Source organism: Octopus bimaculoides, chromosome 22 (assembly GCF_046866305.1).
Source record: "Octopus bimaculoides isolate indiv1 chromosome 22, ASM4686630v1, whole genome shotgun sequence".
Taxonomy (NCBI): Eukaryota; Metazoa; Mollusca; class Cephalopoda; order Octopoda; family Octopodidae; genus Octopus; species Octopus bimaculoides.
This window is the reverse complement of record NC_142949.1, coordinates 10,143,209-10,166,179: the sequence shown is the minus strand read 5'-3', so window position 1 is coordinate 10,166,179 and position 22,971 is coordinate 10,143,209. Positions and strand designations below refer to the sequence as shown.

Here is a 22,971-nt window from a genome sequence, read left to right as displayed (position 1 = left end):
GCGTGGCTGTTGCTAGTACCGCCTGACTGGCCTTCGTGCGGGTGACACGTAAAAGCACCCACTACACTCTCTGAGTGGTTGGCATTAGGAAGGGCATCCAGTTGTAGAAACTCTGCCAAATCAGATTGGAGCCTGGTGTAGCCATCTGGTTTCACCAGCCCTCAGTCAAATCGTCCAACCCATGCTAGCATGGAAAGCGGACGTTAAACGATGATGTTGATGATGATGATATGTATATATATTTATTATAGTGGTGTGTAATGTAATCATTTATTGAAAGGAGGAAAATAGTGATCATGTTTTTTATATTGGCATTTTACAATATTTAATTTGTTTTTTTTTGCTTTACCTCAGGATGAAGGATCTAATCTCCCAGGCCAACTTTTGAAACCCCACCCGATGTGGCCACCACCTGACATGACACCTTTCTTCCTGAGACCATATGTCAAAGGTCATGCTAATGATGTCTTTGAGGATTATCCCCAGTTGTTAACTGAAATGGTTCTCAGACTTCCTTATCAGGTATTTTAGTAATTTTCTAATTCTAGTTTGCATAAACTTTTGTATCATTTAAAAAACAATAGTAATTTTAATGATTTGTCAGTTTGAAACCATTACATATCTAGATGAGAAGTAAATGACCAACTAGCGAAAATTAAGAGCCAGTTTCAATTCCTTATGGTAGCTATTTCTCTTGAATGATGTTTCTAATACTCTTTGGCAGTCTGGCTTCCGTGCCGGTGGCACGTAAATAGCGCCATTATAGCGTGATCGTTACAAACGTCGCCTTCCTGGCACGTGAAAAGACATTCAAGCCAAATCGTTGCCAGTGCTGCTGGACTGGATCCTGTGCAGGTGGCACGTAAAATACACCATTTCGAGCGAGGCCGTTGCCAGTACCGCCTGACTGGCCTTCATGCTGGTGGCACATAAAAGCACCCACTACACTCTCGGAGTGGTTGGCGTTAGGAAAGGCATCCAACTGTAGAAATCTGCCAAATCAGATTGGAGCCTGGTGTAGCCACCTGGTTCACCAGTCCTCAGTCAAATCGTCCAACCCATGCTAGCATGGAAAGCGGATGTTAAATGATGATGATGATGATGAATGTTTGCCTTTTTTCCCTGTTTAACCTTTTGAAACCACCCCTGCTTTTATGATACAAGCTTCCCGTTTTAAAGTGATCTAAATTAAAACCTTCCATCAAAATTGCATGTTAATTAATGTTTCAAGCAACAACTTAATAAGGCAAAAATATGTCACTAGATTTTTCTTCATTATTTTCAAAATTGAAACAGAGGCAGAGTATTTCAACAGAAATACAGTAACAAAAGGATTAACTCTTTTACTATGAACCTACCTGAAACCATCGAAGGTCCTTGAGACAAATTCTCTCTTTTAAAAGAATCTAAATTAAAACTATTGCAGTGTGGAAGGTGTTTATAAGCCATTTAAAATAACACACAAAGGCCGTTAGATTCACTTCAACATTTAAATTTAATTTGTCAAAATATTTTCGTCGCTTTGAGACCGCGACCTGTTCACTGACAAAATTCTGTGCTGCAACTTTTGTGTGTTATTTTAAATGGCTTATAAACACCTTCCACGCTGCACTTGTTTTCGTTCCAGCACACGATCTCAGATCAGGTCACTTGCTATGCAAGTACATCTCCGTAAATTAAAACTTTCCATCAAAATTTCATGTTAATTTATGTTCACAACCCCAAGTTAATAACGACAAAGTTATTTGACTAAATTCTTCATTATTTTCAAAATGAAACAAAAGGCAGTGTATTTCACTAAAAACAAAAGAGTTAATAAATTAATAATTATTCATTTTGAAGCAATTTTTATTTATTTATGTTTTTTTAAATTTTTTAGTTGAAAAAAATTGCTGATTCAAATACTGGAATTCCAGCACCTGTATTTGAAGATGGTTGGTTTAGTATACTTTCAGAAGTGAGTATTTTCTTTTCTTTTTTTAGTGTCAATAAATTTTGGAATGTAATAGTAGTACATTGAAGAAAAAAAAATTCATGCTTGTTTTATTTAAAAAATAATTATCTTGATTAATTTAGAGAATAATTGATTATAAAAATTGTTTCAAAAATATGTACCATGTCCATCTCTGAAACGAAAAATATATATTGTTTACATCCATGAGAATTAAGCAACCCTCAGAGACTTTTTTTTTTATAGTTGAACTTGAAGTAGATAAAGCTATAAATCCTTTTTTGATTACATTTCCCCCAGTGCTCAACTGCTACTTGTTTTATTGACTCCAAAGGGACGAAAGACAAAGCCAGTTTAATAACATGTAAATATTGTTTTAAAAAATTCACTTGAATAGAAAATGTCAGATACCTGTGTGATTTGTTGTATCCAAAGGGATTTTTAATCTTATATTTACATGCTATTAATTAAAGGTTTATCTACTTCAAGTTCATCACTAAAAATATGTATTTATTGCCTTTATATGTGCAGATTATTTTTAGCTAGACTACACTATGCTCTCTCTCTCTCTCTAGTATTTCATTTCAATTCTCTGATAAAGCAACCACAACCAAATCCTGTTTTCATTTTATTTTTCTGAATGCAGAGATTACACCAGATATAGAAAATCAATAACTTATCATTTGTTTCTTGACTGTTTTTCTGTTTTAACATGGTTGAGGATGGGAAATTATTTGAAGAATAAAACAATTTATTGATTTTTTCTCCCTATTTTTAGTGTAATCTCTGCATTCAGAAAATCAAAGCTAGAACTTTTTTTTTTATTCATTTACTCACATCCACACAGACTATTTGTTGTGTATTTTGTCAACAAATGCTTTTCAAATTCCTCTGGAATAACAAAAGAAAAAAGAAAAAAAGCCCCGTACTTGATAAACAAGTAAGGGCTGGCAGTATGACGAGCATCCAACCTAAAACTCCTGTTTCAACTATCTCCCCGCCTCTGTCCAGCCTAAGCCATGCTACCATGGAAACCAATGTTAAATGAATGAACGAACATATTAGGTGCCTATGGAAACTATGAGCTTCTGTTTTGCCTATGATTCATGTGTATCAGATAAGTGAGAGAGATCTAGAGAATATAAATGTTTGACTAATACTTTACAATATAGACACACTTGAAATTTCAGCCAAATAACATATGATTATAAACCAAGGCAACACGTGTTGAACTTAAGTCCATACAAAAAAAAAAGAAAAAGCCAATAGTCAGTCTAGGAGACAATCTCAGAAATATCAACAATATCTCCCTCCTACTCTTACCTCTTGCCACCTGTTACAAGCCACCTCCCTGGGTTTCGATCCATCTTTGCCCTAATCAAGGGGTTTTTCTTTGTGAGCTACTTGGTGATGCAAAAGAAACACCCAGTTAACTCTGTATAGTGGTTGGCATTAGGAAGGACATCCAAACATAGAAACCATCAACAAAGCAGGCACAGGAGCTCGACACAGTCCTTTGACTGGTTGGATCTTGTCAAACCATCCAATCCTTGCCAATATGGAATACAGATGCTAAACAATGATGATCTCACCAGTTCTTCAGCATCTCTGCATTAATACTGTGATGCTACATTACAACTATTTTTATCTGATAGGAGGAAAGATGAATGATCATCAATCTGTTTGGTCTGGACTGTCTTGAGATTAAACAGCAATAAAGACCCATTCCAAACAAAGAATTAATATCTACTGCAAAAAACATAGCCAAAGAGTTTTTTATGACTTTCCTAAAAACCACAGATAGAAATTATCCATTCAAACTGTCTGACATTTCATTTAGTTATCACTTCTCTTAACTTTGCAGTAAATGAGGATCTTTAATGTCCTCTTGAGATTTATTCTTGCCTAAAATCATTGTCTGCTTCCCTACAGATTATATACACAAATGTGGAGGCGCAATGGCCCAGTGGTTAGGGCAGCGGACTGGCGGTCGTAGGATTGCAGTTTCGATTCCCAGACCAGGCGTTGTGAGTGTTTATTGAACGAAAACGGAGTGGTGGCGAACCCTGCTGTACTCTTTCACCACAACTTTCTCTCACTCTTTTTTCCTATTTCTGTTGTACCTGTATTTCAAAAGGGCCAGCCTTGTCATACTCTGTGTCATGCTGAATCTCCTCCGAGAACTACATTAAGGGTACACATGTCTGTGTAGGGCTCAGCCACTTGCAAGTTAATTTCACGAGCAGGTTGTCCTGTTGATCGGATCAACTGGAACCCTCGTCGTAACCGACGGAGTGCCACGATATACACATACATGCACACACTTCACACAACAAACTACCCACTTCCCAGAGATCTATATTGAACAGTTTCCACTCATAGTGTGTGCCTCTGCATTTCCTTTTAAGTTTAATTGTATGTATATATATATATATACATACACACATGCGCACGCACACATATATAATGAATGGGAAAATGAATATATATTTGTAACTGTGTTTATAAAAGTTTGTTTTATATTGTTAACATTTTTCTTTCTTTCAGTACATGATGACACCTCAAACACCTTATGTGAAGAGGCAAGTAAGAAAAGTAAGCAAACATTTATCCTAAATTTCCTATTTATTTTCTTCTCTTACAAGTAATACAATCACACATTTTATTGTCAAACAGCCCCACCACCAGCTTTCAAGTCCACACACCACCACTACTTTGACATCTGATTTCTAGACTCGTAATCATATTGATCTGCACTATAGTATTTCTTCATTTCTCTTAACCATACATCATTTTGATGATGATGATGATGATCTTGCTTTCAACATTAACTCACAAATCTCTTTCAAACCACTCTCTCCGGTCTTGGGGGGGGGGGGGTCATATTTGATGATATAGTGTTAGGTACATTGTGCCTAGTTCTAGAAAGCTTTTCATTATAATTCTGCCTGGTTCAAGCTGACCTGAGACTAAACAACAACATACAAATACATAGTATTCATATCATAAATTAGCCAGTTGTCCCATTTTGCAGATGTCTTTTGGTTTGTAATGTATCAATATGTTGTCATCTGTTTATGGCTAGGTAAACTGAGTTAGTGGTAGCATTAAGGGTGTTGGCTTAGAACATAGCACAGCTTCAATGATAGGATGATCATCTCCTTCGTGACAAACCATGCAGGATAGTATAGGCATAGTGAATGAAGCAATTAATAATGAGAATACATAAATGGTTGATGAGCTGCTGAAAGCTTCAGGCAACTGGGGTACTATTCTAGTTAATTGTTCCCTTCATGAAGTTATGCAAGTGCTATGCCAATAATTTTCAGTCTTTAGCATGTTATGAGCTGATAACCTGAATTCCATTGTAAAATCTCCCAGATTGGTTCAGTTCTGATTTTTCAGACTGGCAAAAAGTGGTTTAAAGTTCTTGAGTACGAAAATCCAGAAGCCATACTTAGTATGTTGGATGAGAATTGAAACCCAATCCTGCATACTTTGGACACTGGATGTTAAGTCTCTGCATACTCTGGACACTGGATGTTAAGGTATTATGAACTCATAATTGTGAAATATAAGAGAGGTGGTGAGAGTGGATAAGTGGACTTGGAGATCATTGGCGAGAATGGTGTTTATTGGAAATGACTATCAAAAATGCTGTACTGTAAATAAATTAAATCTGTGATAACATGATGAAATACATATTAAAATATTAATGATGCTCACGTATACTTTTTTTTTTTTCATCAATTTTCAAAAATATTTGATTTTAATCAATTACAATGTTGAAGATGTATCATAGCCATTCAAAAACACAAAAAAAAACTGTTGACTTTAAGTTAATCCTTTATATAATAATTAGAATGTTCATAGCTCTTTCTGTGCAGTGTTCACTAACAGTTCTACTGCAACATTTTCGTTTAAAGAAACGATAAAAAGAGAAAGTAGATTTTTTCCTTTCTTTTTTTTCTCCTCTGTTTAAATGACATTAATTTCTCAATTTTCTTTTTTGTTTATTTAGTTGCTACTTTTCATCTGTGGTTCAAAAGAGAAATATCGCCAACTTCGTGACTTACATGCGCTTGAGTCTCATCTGAAATCAGTTATGGAAATTTGCCATAAGAGTGGTTTAGATGTAACGGCTGCTGATATGTTCCTTGGCACCATTATACTACCATACGATACTCTTCTCACAATGGTAAATGTTCATGTTTTTGGAAGTTGAATACTTTTTTATTTCTACATTATTATTATTCAAGAAGTTTTCTAGTTGAAAGCAAAAATTCAAAATGACCCATACAAATGTAATATTTGCTAATAAATATGTAGACCCTTCTCCTCTGACCATATTGAGTTTTTTGGGGGTTTTTTTTATTCTTGTTTTGTTAAAAAGAAGAGGAGAACTGGCTATTGTTACTTATTTCGTTAAGGATTAAGTTAATTGAGAGTGATGACTTGTGGGAATTAATGAAATGCAAACAAATAAGATGAATTTATAAATTTTAGAAGTACAAATTCTGAACGGTCACAGTTCCAGTATATGGACATGAGATTAGAATGTCACAGAAAATAATCACATGACGGATTCTTCAAGCTGAGCTAATTGGCAAGGAATACGGGGGTACGCCAAGAGCAAGATGGCTGGATAATATCTATCGTCTCAGATGTTTGCGTTTGGAAACCCAGCAGGAAAGTGTAATGATGGTTGCTTCTGATAGAACCCTTTGGAAGGAAGGAGATGCCTGAGGAATCTACTTCCCAGGAATAGTGAGGGGTGAAGAAGGATGACTGGGTGAAAATCTGAAATTTTCAGGCTCTTCTCTCTTTTACTCTTTTACTTGTTTCAGTCACCTGACTGTGGCCATGCTGGAGCACCGCCTTTAGTCGAGCAACTCGACCCCAGGACTTATTCTTTGGATGCCTAGTACTTATTCTATCAGTCTCTTTTGCCGAACCGCTAAGTTACGGGGACGTAAACACACCAGCATCGGTTGTCAAGCGATGTTGGGGGGACAAACACAGACATATACATATATATGACGGGCTTCTTTCAGTTTCTGTCTACCAAATCCACTCACAAGGCTTTGGTCGACCTGAGGCTATAGTAGAAGACACTTGCCCAAGGTGCCACGCAGTGGGAATGAACCTGGAACCATGTGGTTGGTAAGCAAGCTACTTACCACACAGCCACTCCTGCGCCTATCTTCTGAGGACTTTAACTTTTTTTTTTTTATGTCACAAATGTTTTCAGTTAAATTTTTATATTACACTTTTAATCAGAATTTACAAACTGGAATTAAGTAATTAATAAAATGTTTTCTATTTCAGATTGAACATTTGAAGCAATGCTCTGAAATTGCCACTACACGTGCTAACAATTGGCAGCTGTTTTGCCAGAAGGAAACTGGTAAGAGTTTTCTCAAGATTTCTTTTCAAGTTGTGTCAGATGTTCTTCAAGTGACTTCACACAGTAAACTCTAAAATAGTTGTCTGCACTGAGAGTAATCTTCTAGTGTTTATATGAGAACAGGGAAACCCTAACTCTTTAGCATTCAGATTACTTTGTCAAATGCAATGCTTATTTAGCCAATGTCACCTGACTGGCACCCATGCTAGTGACATGTAAAAAGCCCCATTCGAGTGTGGCCAATGCCAGTTCCTCCTGACTGGCCCCCATACCAGTAGCACATAAAAAGCACCATTTGAGCATGGCTGATGCCAGTTCCTCCTGACTGGCTCTTGTGCTGGTGGCATGTAAAAAGCACCCACTACACTCTCAGATTGGTTGTCATTAGGAAGGGCAACCAGCTGTAGAAACCTTGCCAGATCAGACTGGAGCTTGGTGCAGCCTCCCAGCTTGCCAGTCCTCGGTCAAACCGTCCAACCCATGCCAGCATGGAAAGCGGACGTTAAATGACGATGATGAAACTAACATACGAACTGACTCAGATGAAGAATGTAGACAGTAAATTTGTCATGTTGTGTGTTTTGTTTCTTTGCAGATATCCTTGTGTTTTTGATGAAAGCAAGCATCATGCTTGATGAAGGTGTTGCCCCTGTCTTGCTACAGCTGCTCCAGTCAGCTGTGTGTGGCTCAAAGATAACTCAGCTAGCAGGTTCAAGTTCTAATAGCTGTGGATCTCCTACTAAGCGCAAGAAAGAAAAAGATTCTGCACCTAATATGAATACAGGTAATTAATACATGGCTCATTGCTTAACCTTTTTGTTACCTTATTTGTAGTGACATATGCTCTGCTTTTGTTTCAATTAAGTTTGAAAACGATGAAGAATTGAGCAAAATCATTCATTATGAAGCTGGTGTTTGGATCATAAATTAACATGAAGTTTTGATTGGAAAGTTTTAATTTAAAAACATGTGAACATGTGAAATAAAATAAAATAAAATTTTTAAAAAAGCCCTTAGTTGATAAACAGGTATGGGTTAGTGAGAGAAAGAGCATTCTACTGTAAGACAATGCCTCAGTAATATGTACTTGTCTCACCCATGCTAAACATGGCAAAAAAAAGAACGACATTAACATGAACGTTAAAACTTCAGTTAAATTCTGCTGCAGAGTCTTTCAGTCAGGTTCGCTGCCATGCTGCATAGCATGTTCGTATGTTCTTGCTTGTCTGCTAATAAAAAAGTGAGGTGTGAGAGCAGTCAAAAAGGGGGAAAATTCTTTCCCCATTCTAAAGGACTATAGACATTGTTGGATTGGAGTTTTCTTCAATTAACTATTTACCAGTTCAAATGTCAGTAATGAATGGTGAGTGAGTTGATACTTTATAAAATGATAATTAGGTTTATATATTTTGTCAATCTCACAGATACAAACCATACTATCTCTATAAATAAAATGAGTTGTTATAATGTTGATTATATATATATATACATGTATATACTAGCTAAGATATCCGGTAATAAATTACTGTTAATAAGATGTCTGTTTTCATCAAATTTCGGCATTTTTCAAAAATTAAAAATCTATATTAATGGGTAGGACCAATTTGATGAAAAAATGAGCAGAGTTTGGTAGCAAACCCGTGTTGTCATTTTTGTGCATGTGTGTAAAATGGCGAAATTTTACTCTTTGGAACAGATTTCGTGAAATTGGCGCCTAAATTTTGCTTGAGAAATAAAATGCTCTTAGCTAAGCAAAACCTGAAACTCTAGAATTAAAACAACGAATTGAAATAATAAGTTTTAGCAAATCTAAACAATTTGCATTGAAATGAAGAATTAGCAAATGTTAAATAGATTACCGTTAATAAGCTGTCTGTTTATACACATGAAACATTTTTCATCAAATTGATGTCATGATGGCTAGTGCGAAAAATGCCCAAATTTTACGATTTTTTTGAAAAATCGATGCTGATTAAAAATTGATTTTAAAAAAAATTCCAAGTGCGTAAGTGACCGCATGGGCATAAGCCCCCCCCCACACATGTATCAAGTTTCCTCAAGGTCTGTTGGATAGTCTTGGAGGAGTTAAAGTAACAAATTCCCCAACACACAAACTTACCATTTATTATTATAGATATATATTCACTCAAGTTCTATATTTCTTTATGACAGAAGCTAATGAGGATAATGGCCAACGCCAATTCCAGCAGCAGATGGATGAGCAGCTCTGCTATGACCTGGTGCAGCAACTTAACCAAACGGTGGACCATGCCCTCCTTATGAAGTTTGTGCGCTCCTTCCTCTTAGAGTCCAACTCAACTAGCTGTCGCTGGCAAGCACACACGCTTATTCTGCAGATTTACAGGTCTTTCTTTTTTTAATATTCTATTGTATTACTTTTTTTTTTTTTTTACACCAATGTTTTGAATATGAGATTAATCTTTAGAGTTTTTAAAAAAAATTATTCCTTAGAATCTTAGTTTATATCACTTTAACCTTTTAGCAATCAGATTTCTCTGTCAAATGTAATGCTTATCTATTTACATTCATCATCATCATCATCGTTTAACGTCCGCTTTCCATGCTAGCATGGGTTGGACGATTTGACTGAGGACTGGTGAAACCGGATGGCAACACCAGGCTCCAGTCTGATTTGGCAGAGTTTCTACAGCTGGATGCCCTTCCTAACGCCAACCACTCAGAGAGTGTAGTGGGTGCTTTTACGTGTCACCCGCACGAAAACGGCCACGCTCGAAATGGTGTCTTTTATGTGCCACCCGCACAAGCCAGTCCAGGGGCACTGGCAACGATCTCGCTCGAAAATCCTACAGGAGCCAGTCAGGCGGTACTGGCAACGGCCACGCTCAAAATGGTGCATCTCATGTGCCACCCGCACAAGAACCAGTCCAGGGGCACTGGCAACGATCTTACTTGGCTTGCCGGGTCTTCTCACGCACAGCCCATTGTTTTGAATTTATTAGGCATTCTCTTGCAGCTTCAATATTGCAATGATGTGCTTGTATATTTTTAGAATGACATTGTAGAGTAGGTGTGGAAAGTTGAATCTGGTCAGTTTAAACATAAAACACAGAATATTTGGGCTGGTTGTGGCCGGTTAAAATGCAATCAGTCATTACTATCATCATCATACGTCCGTTTTCCATGCTGGCATGGGTTGGACAGTTCAACTGGCGTCTGGGAAGCCAGGAGGCTGCACGAAGCCCCAATCTCATCTGGCAGTGTTTCTACAGCTAGATGCCCTTCCTAACGCCAACAATAATCTTATTCAGTTTCTCATATTCTCTATTTCACTTTTGATTTCAAAAGTACAGCTACAAACACTAAGAACTTTTAAACATACGTTCACATTATTTAATAATTTATCTACTGCCCTATTTTAAAGATTAGTTTTTGAGTGAAGGTACATGGCTCGGTGCTTAGATCATCAAGCACGGGGTAGTAAGTTCGATTCCTGGACTGGGCTGTATGTTGTGTTCTTGAGCAAGACTTTTTATTTTTTCGTTGCTCCAGTTCACTCACCTGTAGAAATGAGTTGCAACGTCACTGGTACCAAGTTGCATTGGTTTTTGCCCTTCCCTTGGATAACATCGGTGGTGTGGAGAGGGAAAGTTGGTGACTGCTGGTCTTCCATAAACAACCTTGCCTGGACTTGTGCCTTGTGGGGGAACTTTCTAGGTGCAATCCCATAGTCATTTATTACCGAAGGGGCTTTTTTTTACAACATTTTGACTGTAATCATATAGATCTAATAAAAGGTATTTCGTAGCTGATTATATAATATGATCCTGATGCAACTCCTTCACGTTTATTCAACTTTGTAATTTTTATTCAGAAACTCCACCATTGACCAGCAACAAAGTTTGTTAGAATTACTGTGGAGTTTATGGAAAGAACTACCTCTCTATGGTCGCAAAGCTGCTCAATTTGTTGATCTTCTTGGCTTCTTTGTGTTGAAAACAAGTCAAAAATCCGATAAAAAGGTTGGTTTATTCAATTAACTATTTTTTAATGATATGCTGTTGGGGTTTTTTTTTGGTTTTTTTTTCCAGTTTTAAACATCTCACATATATCAAATTATTTCAGTGTGTATTTTTTGTATCAGGTCTTTGGATTTCTATCTTTGACCTGAAAAGGAGAATGACTATATTTTGTAAGACACCTTCAGTGGCTCGCTGACAAAACTGGCTGTCTCTCGTGTTATATGTGCCTTCAACGAAGACCCTGCAATATTCAAAATATTAGCTTCCTTCTTTGTTCCATGTTAAAATTTACTTTGTATTTTTCATCCCTTTTTAATTCCACTAAAATAAATTTTGCTTTGTTGGTTAAATTCATTGAGTATTTTATTTTTATGATAATTTACTTATTTTTTTATAATTAAAAATTTTTTTTTTTTTTTTTCCTCCTTCCAGATCCAAGAGTATTTAGAAAAAGCAGTATCTGTTCTAAAGGAAGAAAACCAGATATTAGCCAACCATCCAAATGCCACAATTTATAAGTAAGAATTAATGAATAAATATTAATTGTATATCTTTTTGTTATATATTTTAGTGTGTGATAGCATATTAAAAATCTACCTGTTTAATAAATGAAAATCATTATTCTGTGATGATAATATCTGCTCAATAGTAAGAAAATGTTCTAAATTCCAAATATTTGTGGCATCTCCCTAAATGCATCATCATTCTGCTATAAAACTATATTAATATAAAACAGAAGCCAACACTATATTACTTGAAGATTCATTTACTTTTTAACCCTTTCATTACTGTAATTATTTTGAGATGCTCTGTATTTCTTTCAATTACTTTAAATACAACAAAGGATTTAGTAAAATAACTTAGTTATCATTCAGCTAGTGTTAGGATCATAAATTGTGACTAAGGTTTGGTGGAAGATTTTAATTCAAAACTTATGAAAACAAGACATTTGTACTCGGAGCCAGAGGCAATTTCAGCCGGGTTGGTACCAAAAGGTTAAGAATTGTTTCTCTATTATATATTTTAACCCTTTTGTTACCATATTGCTGTTGAGATGCTCTGTGTTTCTTTCAATTAATTTTAAATATAACAAAGAATTTAGTAAAATAACTTAGTTATCATTCAGCTAGTGTTAAGAACATAAATTGTGACTAAGGTTTGGCGGAAGATTTTAATTCAAAACTTAAGAAAACAAGACAGATCCGGTTTCAGCTGGGTTGGTAACAAAAGGGTTAAACTGTATCCATAACACGACACAATTAAATTTTCGAAATGATCTTGTCTACTCAGCTATAACCAACTGTTTGTGTAAATATTTGTCTCTTGCAGTATGCTTCAAGGTTTGGTTGATTTTGATGGCTATTATTTAGAGAGTGATCCTTGTCTTGTCTGCAATAATCCAGAAGTTCCTTTTGCAGTAAGTAGACCCTTTGCCGTTTTTTGTTTTTAATGTAATGTATTTATTTTAGAAGAAATAAGATTACTGTTGAAATATTTTACTGGTCTGAGGGTTGGAGAAGTTTTGGAATTTATTACCTCCCCTGCTGGCAACCTGAGAATTCTCTCTTCAGGTGAAGGGTATGGGAGTATGATAGTGATTGGCTTATGAGATGTGAGGATGTAGTACATTGTGGAGGTGGGGGGACAAATGAAGCAAGCATGATTTTGGTGAGTGTGTGTGATGTTAAATGATAATGAAGAACGTGGTTGAGGTGTAAAAGGAATCAGTTGCAGTGTGCAAAAATGAAGAGTGTGTTGGTGCAGACATGTTTATATGGAAGATTAACAGATGGGTAAAGAAGTACCAGAATGTCAAATTGGAAGGAAACTGTGGAAGAGGAAGACCAAGAAAGACAGGGACAGAAGTGAAAGATAACCTCAAGATATTGAACCTCACCTAAGAGATGACATAAGAACGCAACAGTAAGGTGCTGTGTTGGAAAGGATCCTTCCGACCCATACAAGTATGGAATAGTGGATGTAAAAAGGATGACTATGATGATGACTTAGGTAAATGGTAAAGTAAAATAGTTCAAATGATTGAATTAACTTTTAATATGCATATTCTGAAAGTTATATTATTAATGTCTAATTTTAAACTATTGAATGCATTTAAAAAAAAAAATTTTTTTAACGGATATGATTTTGTTCTGATCCACCTTTTTTTTTGTCTGTTTTAGAACTTGAAGCTTTCTGCTATTAAAGTTGATTCTAAATTCACTACAACAACTCAAATTGTAAAATTGGTTGGCAGTCACACCATTTCAAAGATCTCGCTTAGGATAAGTGATCTGAAAAGAACTAAAATGGTAAATTCTTTAAGTTCTTCAAAATAATTTTAAAGAGAAAAGATAACTTTTATTCATGTTACTTTAAGATGTTTTTAACGACATCAAAGTAATTTATCGTTGTATAAATTTCCTATATTAAACTGAACGTTATTTACTTTGGAAACATATTTAATTGATAATCAGTTAACTGCTATTTTAAGTGTTTTAATTAACTATTATTTTAGCTTGTGTTGCATGGATCATATAAGTGTCCATTTTGTATTTGCCATTTTGTGAAATTTTCCAATGAGTCACCTGTGACTCCTGTCACATAATAATTACATTAGTGATTCGTAAATTGCGTCTGAGGAAAAAGACAGGATTGTCACATTGTTGGTCAGAGGTCTGAGGCAGGTATCGGTCCAAACAACAAAAACCACAACGGATGAATCTGTTTGCAAATGAAGGTGTCACTTTGACATTATGATTGAATTCTGAATTCATTTGTGTCGTAAAATCAACATTTAGAGATTCCCCCAGTGATTGGGTAAAAGATCAGTTATTCTGTGAAAACCTTGTTGGGGACATACAATACAGATTATATGTGTTTTGAATGTGATCCTTTGCTTATTTGAGATTGGGAAGGTGGAAGTCACCCAAGAAAGTTACTTTGGTATGTTAAACACAGTTTTGTTGATACCTAGCTGAAACTCTCCTTTTTTGGAACACCTTGGTATGGTTGGTTTGATTTTCTGTTGAGCAGCACCTGCGATGGATATGTATTCATGTTTTTGTCTACCTGACTTTAGCACTGATAAAGACAGCTAGTCTGTAGTGATACTGATATTGGCATATAGCTTTACTGTAAAATTTGGTGTTGGTTGCACCTCCCTCTGATTTTGGTCCTGAATCTTAAAGCCATCCATGTTTCAAATATTAAGTTAGCTCGCTCGCAGGTGTGAGAATAAATATATCGTTCACATATTTGTTGAACAAGACCTGTGATGGGGCAGGTGTTGAACCATTAGTCTATATAAGCCAGGTATGGGCAACTTTTTATTCAGAAGTGGGTCGCATCAGATTGAGTTCATCATCAGGTGGGCTGCACTACAAAAAAAAAATAATTAATTCAAGGTAATTTTTCATGGGTATGCTATTTATAAAGTCCCACGGGCCACACTTTGCCCTTGACTGATATAAGTGAAAGCTGGTAAGTGTAATAGACTAAATCTTATAGGTTAGGCCTAATGTTTGTTTGCAGAATTGGTTGAGGAAATTGAAGTAGGTGTTGTCAACAGTAATGGTCAAGATTTGATGAATGTCTGATGTGTGAAGGAGGTCAAGGCGTGTATGTAAAGAGTCACATTATCTGAAACCTTTCATTTACGTCAATTGTTTCATGGTTTTGTAGGTGCGTGTAATGAATATCTACTACAACAATAGATCCGTACAAGCTGTGGTGGAGTTGAAAAACAAGTAAATATGTTTACTCTTTCTGTGCTGCTGTTGTTTTGTCTTTTTCCTTGTTTCAGCCATTGGGCTGTGACCATGCTGGAGCATTGCCTCGAGTTTCAGTTGAACAAATCAATCTCAGCACTTATTTTAAAATCTTGTAACTATTCTATTGAACTCTTTTGCTGGAAAATCGGTTGTGTACCTGTACTAATTTAAAAAAAAAAATTTGTTGTTTTCATTTCTTTAAATTTACAAACAATATAATGTAACTTTAAATATTTTCATTAAACATCTTCATTATCAACATGCTTGTTATAACTTTGCCTGACTTGTAAGGAAGTTTTGTAATTGTGATTTCAGGCCTGGTTTATGGCACAAAGCTCGTAGAGTTACACTTGGAAATGGACAAACTGATGTTAAAGTAAGTAGTTTATGAAATCACAACCCCTTTCTTTTTTTAAACTCTATTCTGGCTAATTTTTATTTATCCTTATTTGTTTTCATATAAATTACTTGCATTTATCAATGAACTTGGTTTTTTTTTTTCCCCATTTTTGCATTTTAGGTAGAATTCCCCATTCCAATTGTAGCCTGTAACTTAATGATTGAGTATGCTGATTTCTATGACAATTTACAAGCTACTGCAGAAACATTGCAGTGTCCTCGGTGCAGTGCAAGTGTTCGAGCTAATCCTGGTGTTTGTGGCAATTGCGGAGAAAATGTTTTTCAATGTCATAAGTGCAGGTAAGGAAACTGCTGTTATTTCATATAATTAGGAACTAAAATATTAAAAAAAAAAAAAAAGCAAAAAAAAGCTAAAGAAAGGATCCTCTTAGTGATTCTGGGATTCTGGGTTTATTACTCCTGAAAAAATGTTTGTGTTCATGACTGAAATAGTGTTTCAACATAAAGTTGAGGCAGAAAAACTTAAGGACCAGTATAGGGTATTGAACAAATTTGAAGGAGAGGATTCTGCATAAATTGGGTAATAGCAATGTTAATCAGTCATAACATCCAGCTAAGATGTAGGCAGACAATGTAACGAGATAAAATTACCTGCTAAACACCAGAGAACATGTCGTACAACATAGACCTGCACCCATGCAACAGAAGTTAAAGACATCAAAGATGCACAGGACCATGAGTTGGTAATTCCTCTTCAAGTCACGTCCTATCATCTTACAAAGAGAAGGAAACATGCATCCAGGGAAATTCTGTCTTGAATACACAATGCCCTAAACAGACATCCACTGTAGTAGTTAATCCTCACAGACATCCACTGTAATAGTTAATCACCCAGGCAAGTCTCAACACCCCAAAACACTACTTTACCATTTTGGTACCCTGTCTTTGCAATTCAATCCAAGCAAGTACAAAACTAGTATCATGGTTTTTACTTGCTGGCTGGAGTTGGACAAGGTTGGTTTTCTATTCCTCAGAAGATGCAGCTATTGTTGCATCTCTGTCGGTTTTTCCTCCTACCATCCTCCTTACTGTCTCACTCTCTAGACCCTAGACTAAACACTTTGCCCAATTCCTCTCGAGTGTCACTTCAAACCTCTTGACCCCCCCCCCACCTCACATCTGCCTTCCAGGCATCAACCTTCATAAGCTGAAGCTGTACATCAACTATTGCTCTCACCCATATGGCACCACACATCGGTAAAACACTGTCATCACTGCCACTTCTCCTTAGATTAAATGATAAAAAAAAAAAGAAGATATTTATTATACCTTTATTTGCACATGAAAATAGCTTGATTTATACAGTTCTATATGGCGTAGTGGTTAAGAGTGCAGGCTACTAACCCCAAGATTCCGAGTTTGATTCCAGGCAATGACCTGATTAATGATAATAATAACAATATCAAAAAATACCTTAGGAATGAGAACCCAGGTTCAAAATTTCCCCAAGACACTTGATGAAGGCTGGAGGGTATATCAGCCAAAACGCTGTGTTAACAACAAATAAGATGAAGACAAATATCCGTCTAATGTAAATAATGTAAATAAAGCTTGATTTATGGATAGCAGTTTAAGAAAGTAATTATTATATTTTTTGTAGGTCTATTAACTATGATGAAAAAGATCCTTTTCTGTGTAATGCTTGTGGTTTCTGCAAATATGCTAAATTTGACTTCACGATGACTGCCAAGCCATGTTGTGCTGTTGATCCCATTGAAAATGAAGATGATCGGAAAAAAGTATGTAAACTTATTAAACTCTCTGAGACTTTGCAAAGTGTCATATTTGGAACCAATGTTCTTCATGTTTTGTTATAGAAGATAAATTTTACGTCTGTTAAATGAAATTATTTAAGAAATATTGAAATAAAATTGGCGGAAATAGATTGTTGCTTCTATCTTTAAAGATTACTGACCAACAATATTATTAAGATGATGATTTTATATAATTTATTTTCCTATTCATAAATTAAGATGGTGTGGGGGATGACAATTCTTTATATTGGTTTCAAATTTTGGTACAATACCAGCACTTTTGGGAGGTTTTAAATCGATCCCAGTGCTTAACTGATAAAATTTTTATTGATCCCGAAAGGGCAAAAGGTAAAGTCTACCTCAATTGAACTCAGAACATAAAGACAGATGAAATACCACTAAGCATTTTGCCCAGCATGCTAACGAATCTACCAGCTGATCACCTTAATAATTTATATTAAACACTTAGTGTTTCGACATTTATAAAACCTTATTTTGTTGATCATAGAATGCAAATTATTTTTTTTATTTGGATGCTTAATTGTGGAAATATTAAAAAAAAAATTTTTTTCAGTCAATTGCAACTATCAACAGCTTATTAGAAAAGGCAGATCGTACTTATAAACAACTGCAAGCACACAAACCAGCTCTAGAAAATTTGTTGATGCAAGTGACAGAACACAGCTCTGACAAAACTTTGGTAAGTTCCTTTCTAACACTTCCTCCTCCTCCTCATCTTCCTCCCCTTTCACAAAAGAAAGTTTCACATTAGAACTGTTAAAATTTTTTTTTTTTTTTCACTTGTGTGTCAGCCTCCCCTTTGTTTAATTATGTTTATTTTCCTTTTTCTACTTTAACATATTCTGAAGACCATTTCTAGCTGCTTTTTTGAAAATTAACCTTTTTTATTAACTTTTTTTTTTTATGCATCATTTCAACTGTTTTTACAGATCTATACCCCAGTCAAAGATCTCACAAATCGCTGTTTCAAAACTAGTCAGCTGAGTTGTTTTGGGGTTAGTGTTTTTAATCTTCATTGAATATTCCCAATTTTTCTATTTTTTTGTCTCAACATATTCTCCCCCACCCCACCCTCTCCAGAAAACGGCCAGAAAGGAGACAGTTTGAAAGAAAGAAATTTCGAGAATTGATCCAAATTTTCTTATTTTCTGTTTTTTATTCTTTGTAACTGTTGTTTATCAATTTAGTGATTCTTCAGTTGATCACACAACTCAAATCCAAAACTGATTTGGCTCTTTAGAATGCTTCTACGTTGGTGCTACAGTTTTTCTGTTCTTTTTTTAATCACTTATTTTTGGAGCTTCTAACATCTACTTTTTCATCTTGTATTATATACATTTATATTCTCTAATTAGCAGTCACTTACTTTATTGAATTATGAAATTTCCATTTTAAAAAAATCTTTATTTTTAATTATTTCTTGGTTTATCATAACGTCTACAATGTTAACTTTACATTTTGATCTCATGCAAAAGTTTACCATTTAAAAAAATATATATATATATATAATGAATTTATTTCTGTAATTAATAATTCCATTGAAAAGTGATATACTCATTGATGTTATCAGCCTGTCTCAATTTACATTATTATTAGTGCAGAAAATATTATTTCTAATTTTAGATAAAGTATAAAATATTTTACAAATGTTCATCTCTACATAACACAACACTAGGTTATCTTAACAACATAATATTTAAGTCATGTCACATTTGAAAGTTTGTAGAAAACATGTAATGTAATGAATTTTAAGTAAATGTTTTGTAAGAATTCTTTTTGTCGATGGCTTATCAGCTTTCAGTTAATGTGATAACTGGCACTTTGTTGGTGAGGCGACGGTTCCGGTTGATCTGATCAACATCAGCAGACAGCCTAGTCTAACATGCAAATGGCTGAGCACTCCACAGACACGTATACCCTTTATGTAGTTCTCGGGGAGATTCAGGTTACAGTGTGTGACAAGGTTGGACCCTTTGAATTACAGGTACAACTCATTTTTGCCAGCTGAGTGAACTGGAGCAACGTGAAATAAAGTGTCTTGCTCAATGACACAATGTGCTGCCTAAAATCGATCTCAGGACCTTATGATAAAGAGCTGAATACCCTAACCACTAAACCATGTGCCTTCACTCATTAACTTTTTAGAAAGGTTAAAGGTGATATTGTCTCAGTGAAAGAGTAAAATCTTAAGAATTTAACAATGGTCTTCCTCAACAGTTAGTAAAGACAAACGGTTGACATACTTTTTCCATGAAAGTGTTTGACTAAAAACACCAAGCCTTCCTCCTTCTCACCGGAAACTAAATTGTTTCATTTTCTCAGCTGTTAATAATAATAATAATAATAATAATAATAATAATGATAATAATAATAATAATGATAATAATAATGATAATAATAATAATAATGATAATGATAATAATAATAATAATAATAATCTTTTCTATACTTGGCACGAGGCCAAAAAATTTTGGGATCTTGTGCCTAGAGTAGAAAAAAAACTATTATTATTCTTATTATTACTATTATCAGTTGAGAAAATGAAACAATTTACACAATTGTTAATAATATTAATAATAATAATCGTATTAACAGTAGAGTAAATTATATTAAAGATTATTATTATTAATATTGTTATTAACAGTTGAGTACATTGTTTCATTCTCTCAACTGTTAATAATAATAATAATAATAATAATATTTTCTACTTTAGGCACAAGGCCCGAAAATAATAATAATAATAATAATAATAATAATCCTTTCTGTTGTAGGCACAAGGCTTGAAATTTAGCGGGAGGGGGCCAGTTGATTAGATCAAACTCAGTACACAACTGGTACTTAATTTATCGACCCCCAAAAGGATGAAATGCAAAGTCGACTTTGGTGGAATTTGAACTCAGAACGTAACGACGGGCAGAATACCGTTAAGCATTTCATCCAGCGTGTTAACAATTCTGGCAGCTTGCCGCCATAATAATAATAATAATAATAATAATAATAATAATAATAATAATAATAATAATAATAATAATAATAATTTTTTTTTACTTATCACTAAGAGTTAACAAAAAAAAAACATCAGGGATGGTATAGGACAATGAAATGTGGAAGTACATAGAAATGTAAATAATAATAATGATAATAATAATGTATTTTGGCTGAAAACACAACTGTGTATTGACTGAAACCTGTGACCCATTGTTATCAATTTTAATGATCACATTTTCATTATGTATTTAATAGATCCAAAGTACAAATTTTTTATTAAAAAGCAACTTCTTTTAGAGCTTGTCATTATCTTACTTGAAAGAACTAACTTTCTGTGGTTTTCTGTCTCCTGCCAGGTCCTTGTTGAGCTGCTACTTTTACATTCCTCAGAATCTAACATAATTACTTTCATCTTAACATATTTACTCTCTCTTTCTCTCTCACCTTGTTCTCTCTTTCTCTCACCCTGTTCTCTCTCTGTCTATCTATCTATCTCTCTCTCTCTCTTTCTCTCTCTGTCTTGTTCTTGTTGTTTCACATTATTTGATCTCATTACTTTCATTCAACTGTCATATGTATTATTTCGTCCTCTTACATGTATCATATAGCTTGTCCTTCTAACGGGGATTATCTTTCTGAAATCAACAGTTAACAGTTCCCTAACCTCTTCAAGTAATTCACACTCAAGATGCACACTCACCAATTTTATTTAAGCAATAAAAAAAAAATGCCTGAAATTGCAACAAGTGCAGTGTGTTTCAACAAAGAAATGGTGACAAAATATGATAATATGATCTGCTTGGTGTTACTACTAATTAAAAACATTTACTATGGAGATGCCACCCTTCAAACCGATTTAACTTTCCACACATTGCATCATCCTAATGCACCCTAGATGCTGAACACGTACCAATTCTATGAACTAACTCCTTGGAAACTTCGCTTGATGGAGATATATGATCACTTAGTCTCCTTCAACAGCACCAAAATGTTACCACAACACTTCACTTAACAATCTCTCTCTCTTATGCACACACATCAATCATTACCAGAATTATATCCAAAAGGTTGAGTTTCCTTTTCAGAGCTACAAAATGCTTCAGTCCTGATCAATTGCTGGCCTTCACCTTTAGCAGCCCACACTGGAGTCCTGCTGCTCTAACACTCCAGACATTCTAAGCTGCAGTTAAAAAACTTGCCCTAACTACCTAACCTACTCATATACTTTATCTTTTCTGTGTCTCTTTCAACAAAAGCTGCTGCCTCTCACTTAGGAAGCGGGATACCACCTCTATCTCATCTCATTGCTCCTATTCTTGACACATTCACTGAATTGCATCCTGCAGACTTTGCATTAGACTCTCTGCCCTAATTATTCCTCCTTAATTTATATATTTTTCTGGAATTGCTTCCTGCCCACATTTTTCCCCACAGGTGTTGATTTACAGAACCTCAAATTCAACATCCACTGTATCAGTCTCACCAGTTTGAATAAATCAGCATCCCACCCTCCTACCATTTCAACAAAGAGAAAAAAAACAACAAATTCTAATCTTAATTCTTGCTAATTACTGACTAATGCAATTTTTTCCTTCATTTAATCTTTAATTCCGCATTCAAATGCTGTTTAAACTTGTATTCTCTGTTGAAATTTCTATTATTTCTTAAACTAAGTTTAACTGAAATTTGATTCAATTATATTTATTTCATTTCTGAAACAAAGGAACAGTTTTTTGATGAAGAAGACACTTCTCTGGATCCTTTTGCCAAATTCTTTGAGCCAATGAAATATTTAAAAAAAAAAAAAAATTATAGTAATGTTTTGTGAATGTGCTTGACTTAACATTCAGGAAAATTTTGAGCATTTAGCTTAAATTCTCATTTGTTGCATTAGAATTTTCTTCCAAATTTTGTATTCAGTTTTAACAGTAAAATCCCCCCAAAAAGGTTCTCTGAGAAGCAGCTGTATAAAATGAATCTGAACCTCATTAACTTTTATGGAAGAACAGCAATGGAAAATTAAACTTTAGTAGAAGAGAATTAAATGGAAGTAACAAGAAAAGAGATATTCACACAGACTTAAGAACTGTCAACTTCCTCCAACTTTTACAAGAATGAAAACCTTGAAAGGCATTGAATCAGTGACATGAAACTCTGTTGTCAACAAGCTTTTGTACCTTAGAACCAAATTAGGATTGAAGATTTTTGTAAAAATTCACTAACTAGATTGATTGATTGTGACTGTCTTTGGATTCTAATTTTTATTGGTAACTATTGGTATCAGTGTTGTGCGAAGAACATTGCAAATCTTCTGCTTTTACTAACAGCAAAGATAATCCTTTTTCGCAAAGGGTCAGATAGAACATTGCTCTCTCTCTCTCTTTATCTCTCTCTCTCTCTCTTTCTGTCATGCACACGCATTATAAAATTTTGTGTTGACTGAAACTTCAAATTCCACCTAAATGGTTTATTCCTGCTTGGTGATGCTTTGGTCACACTCAGTGTGAACTTTATACTAAATTTGACTCTACTCTTAATATTGAGCCACTCCATCAGTAAATGTTCCATTGGTATTCTTAAACTGACTTTAAAATAACACACACACACACATACACACACACACACACACAAACAAATCTGCAATCTAGATATCTCAACC

The 22,971-nt window shown here is 34.8% G+C and overlaps 1 protein-coding gene across 19 annotated transcripts in view; it reads left to right on the top strand.

Moving 5' to 3' along the window:
• Positions 1–22,971, top strand: part of LOC106881733 (E3 ubiquitin-protein ligase UBR4-like) — a 218,908-nt gene that overhangs the window by 145,372 nt on the left and 50,565 nt on the right. For 12 of the 19 annotated variants that reach the window (XM_089339687.1, XM_089339685.1, XM_089339683.1 and 9 more), the window contains 17 exons: positions 355–522; positions 1,880–1,957; positions 4,499–4,546; positions 5,973–6,149; positions 7,280–7,358; positions 7,954–8,142; positions 9,531–9,723; positions 11,212–11,359; positions 11,792–11,877; positions 12,689–12,776; positions 13,540–13,668; positions 15,041–15,105; positions 15,445–15,505; positions 15,650–15,828; positions 17,150–17,288; positions 17,878–18,003; positions 18,254–18,319. In XM_089339687.1, the coding sequence (XP_089195813.1) occupies positions 355–522; positions 1,880–1,957; positions 4,499–4,546; positions 5,973–6,149; positions 7,280–7,358; positions 7,954–8,142; positions 9,531–9,723; positions 11,212–11,359; positions 11,792–11,877; positions 12,689–12,776; positions 13,540–13,668; positions 15,041–15,105; positions 15,445–15,505; positions 15,650–15,828; positions 17,150–17,288; positions 17,878–18,003; positions 18,254–18,319 (2,019 nt within the window). The remainder of the gene's footprint in view (positions 1–354; positions 523–1,879; positions 1,958–4,498; positions 4,547–5,972; positions 6,150–7,279; positions 7,359–7,953; positions 8,143–9,530; positions 9,724–11,211; positions 11,360–11,791; positions 11,878–12,688; positions 12,777–13,539; positions 13,669–15,040; positions 15,106–15,444; positions 15,506–15,649; positions 15,829–17,149; positions 17,289–17,877; positions 18,004–18,253; positions 18,320–22,971) is intronic. The other 7 variants (XM_089339693.1, XM_089339691.1, XM_089339696.1 and 4 more) reach the window with 1 other exon arrangement.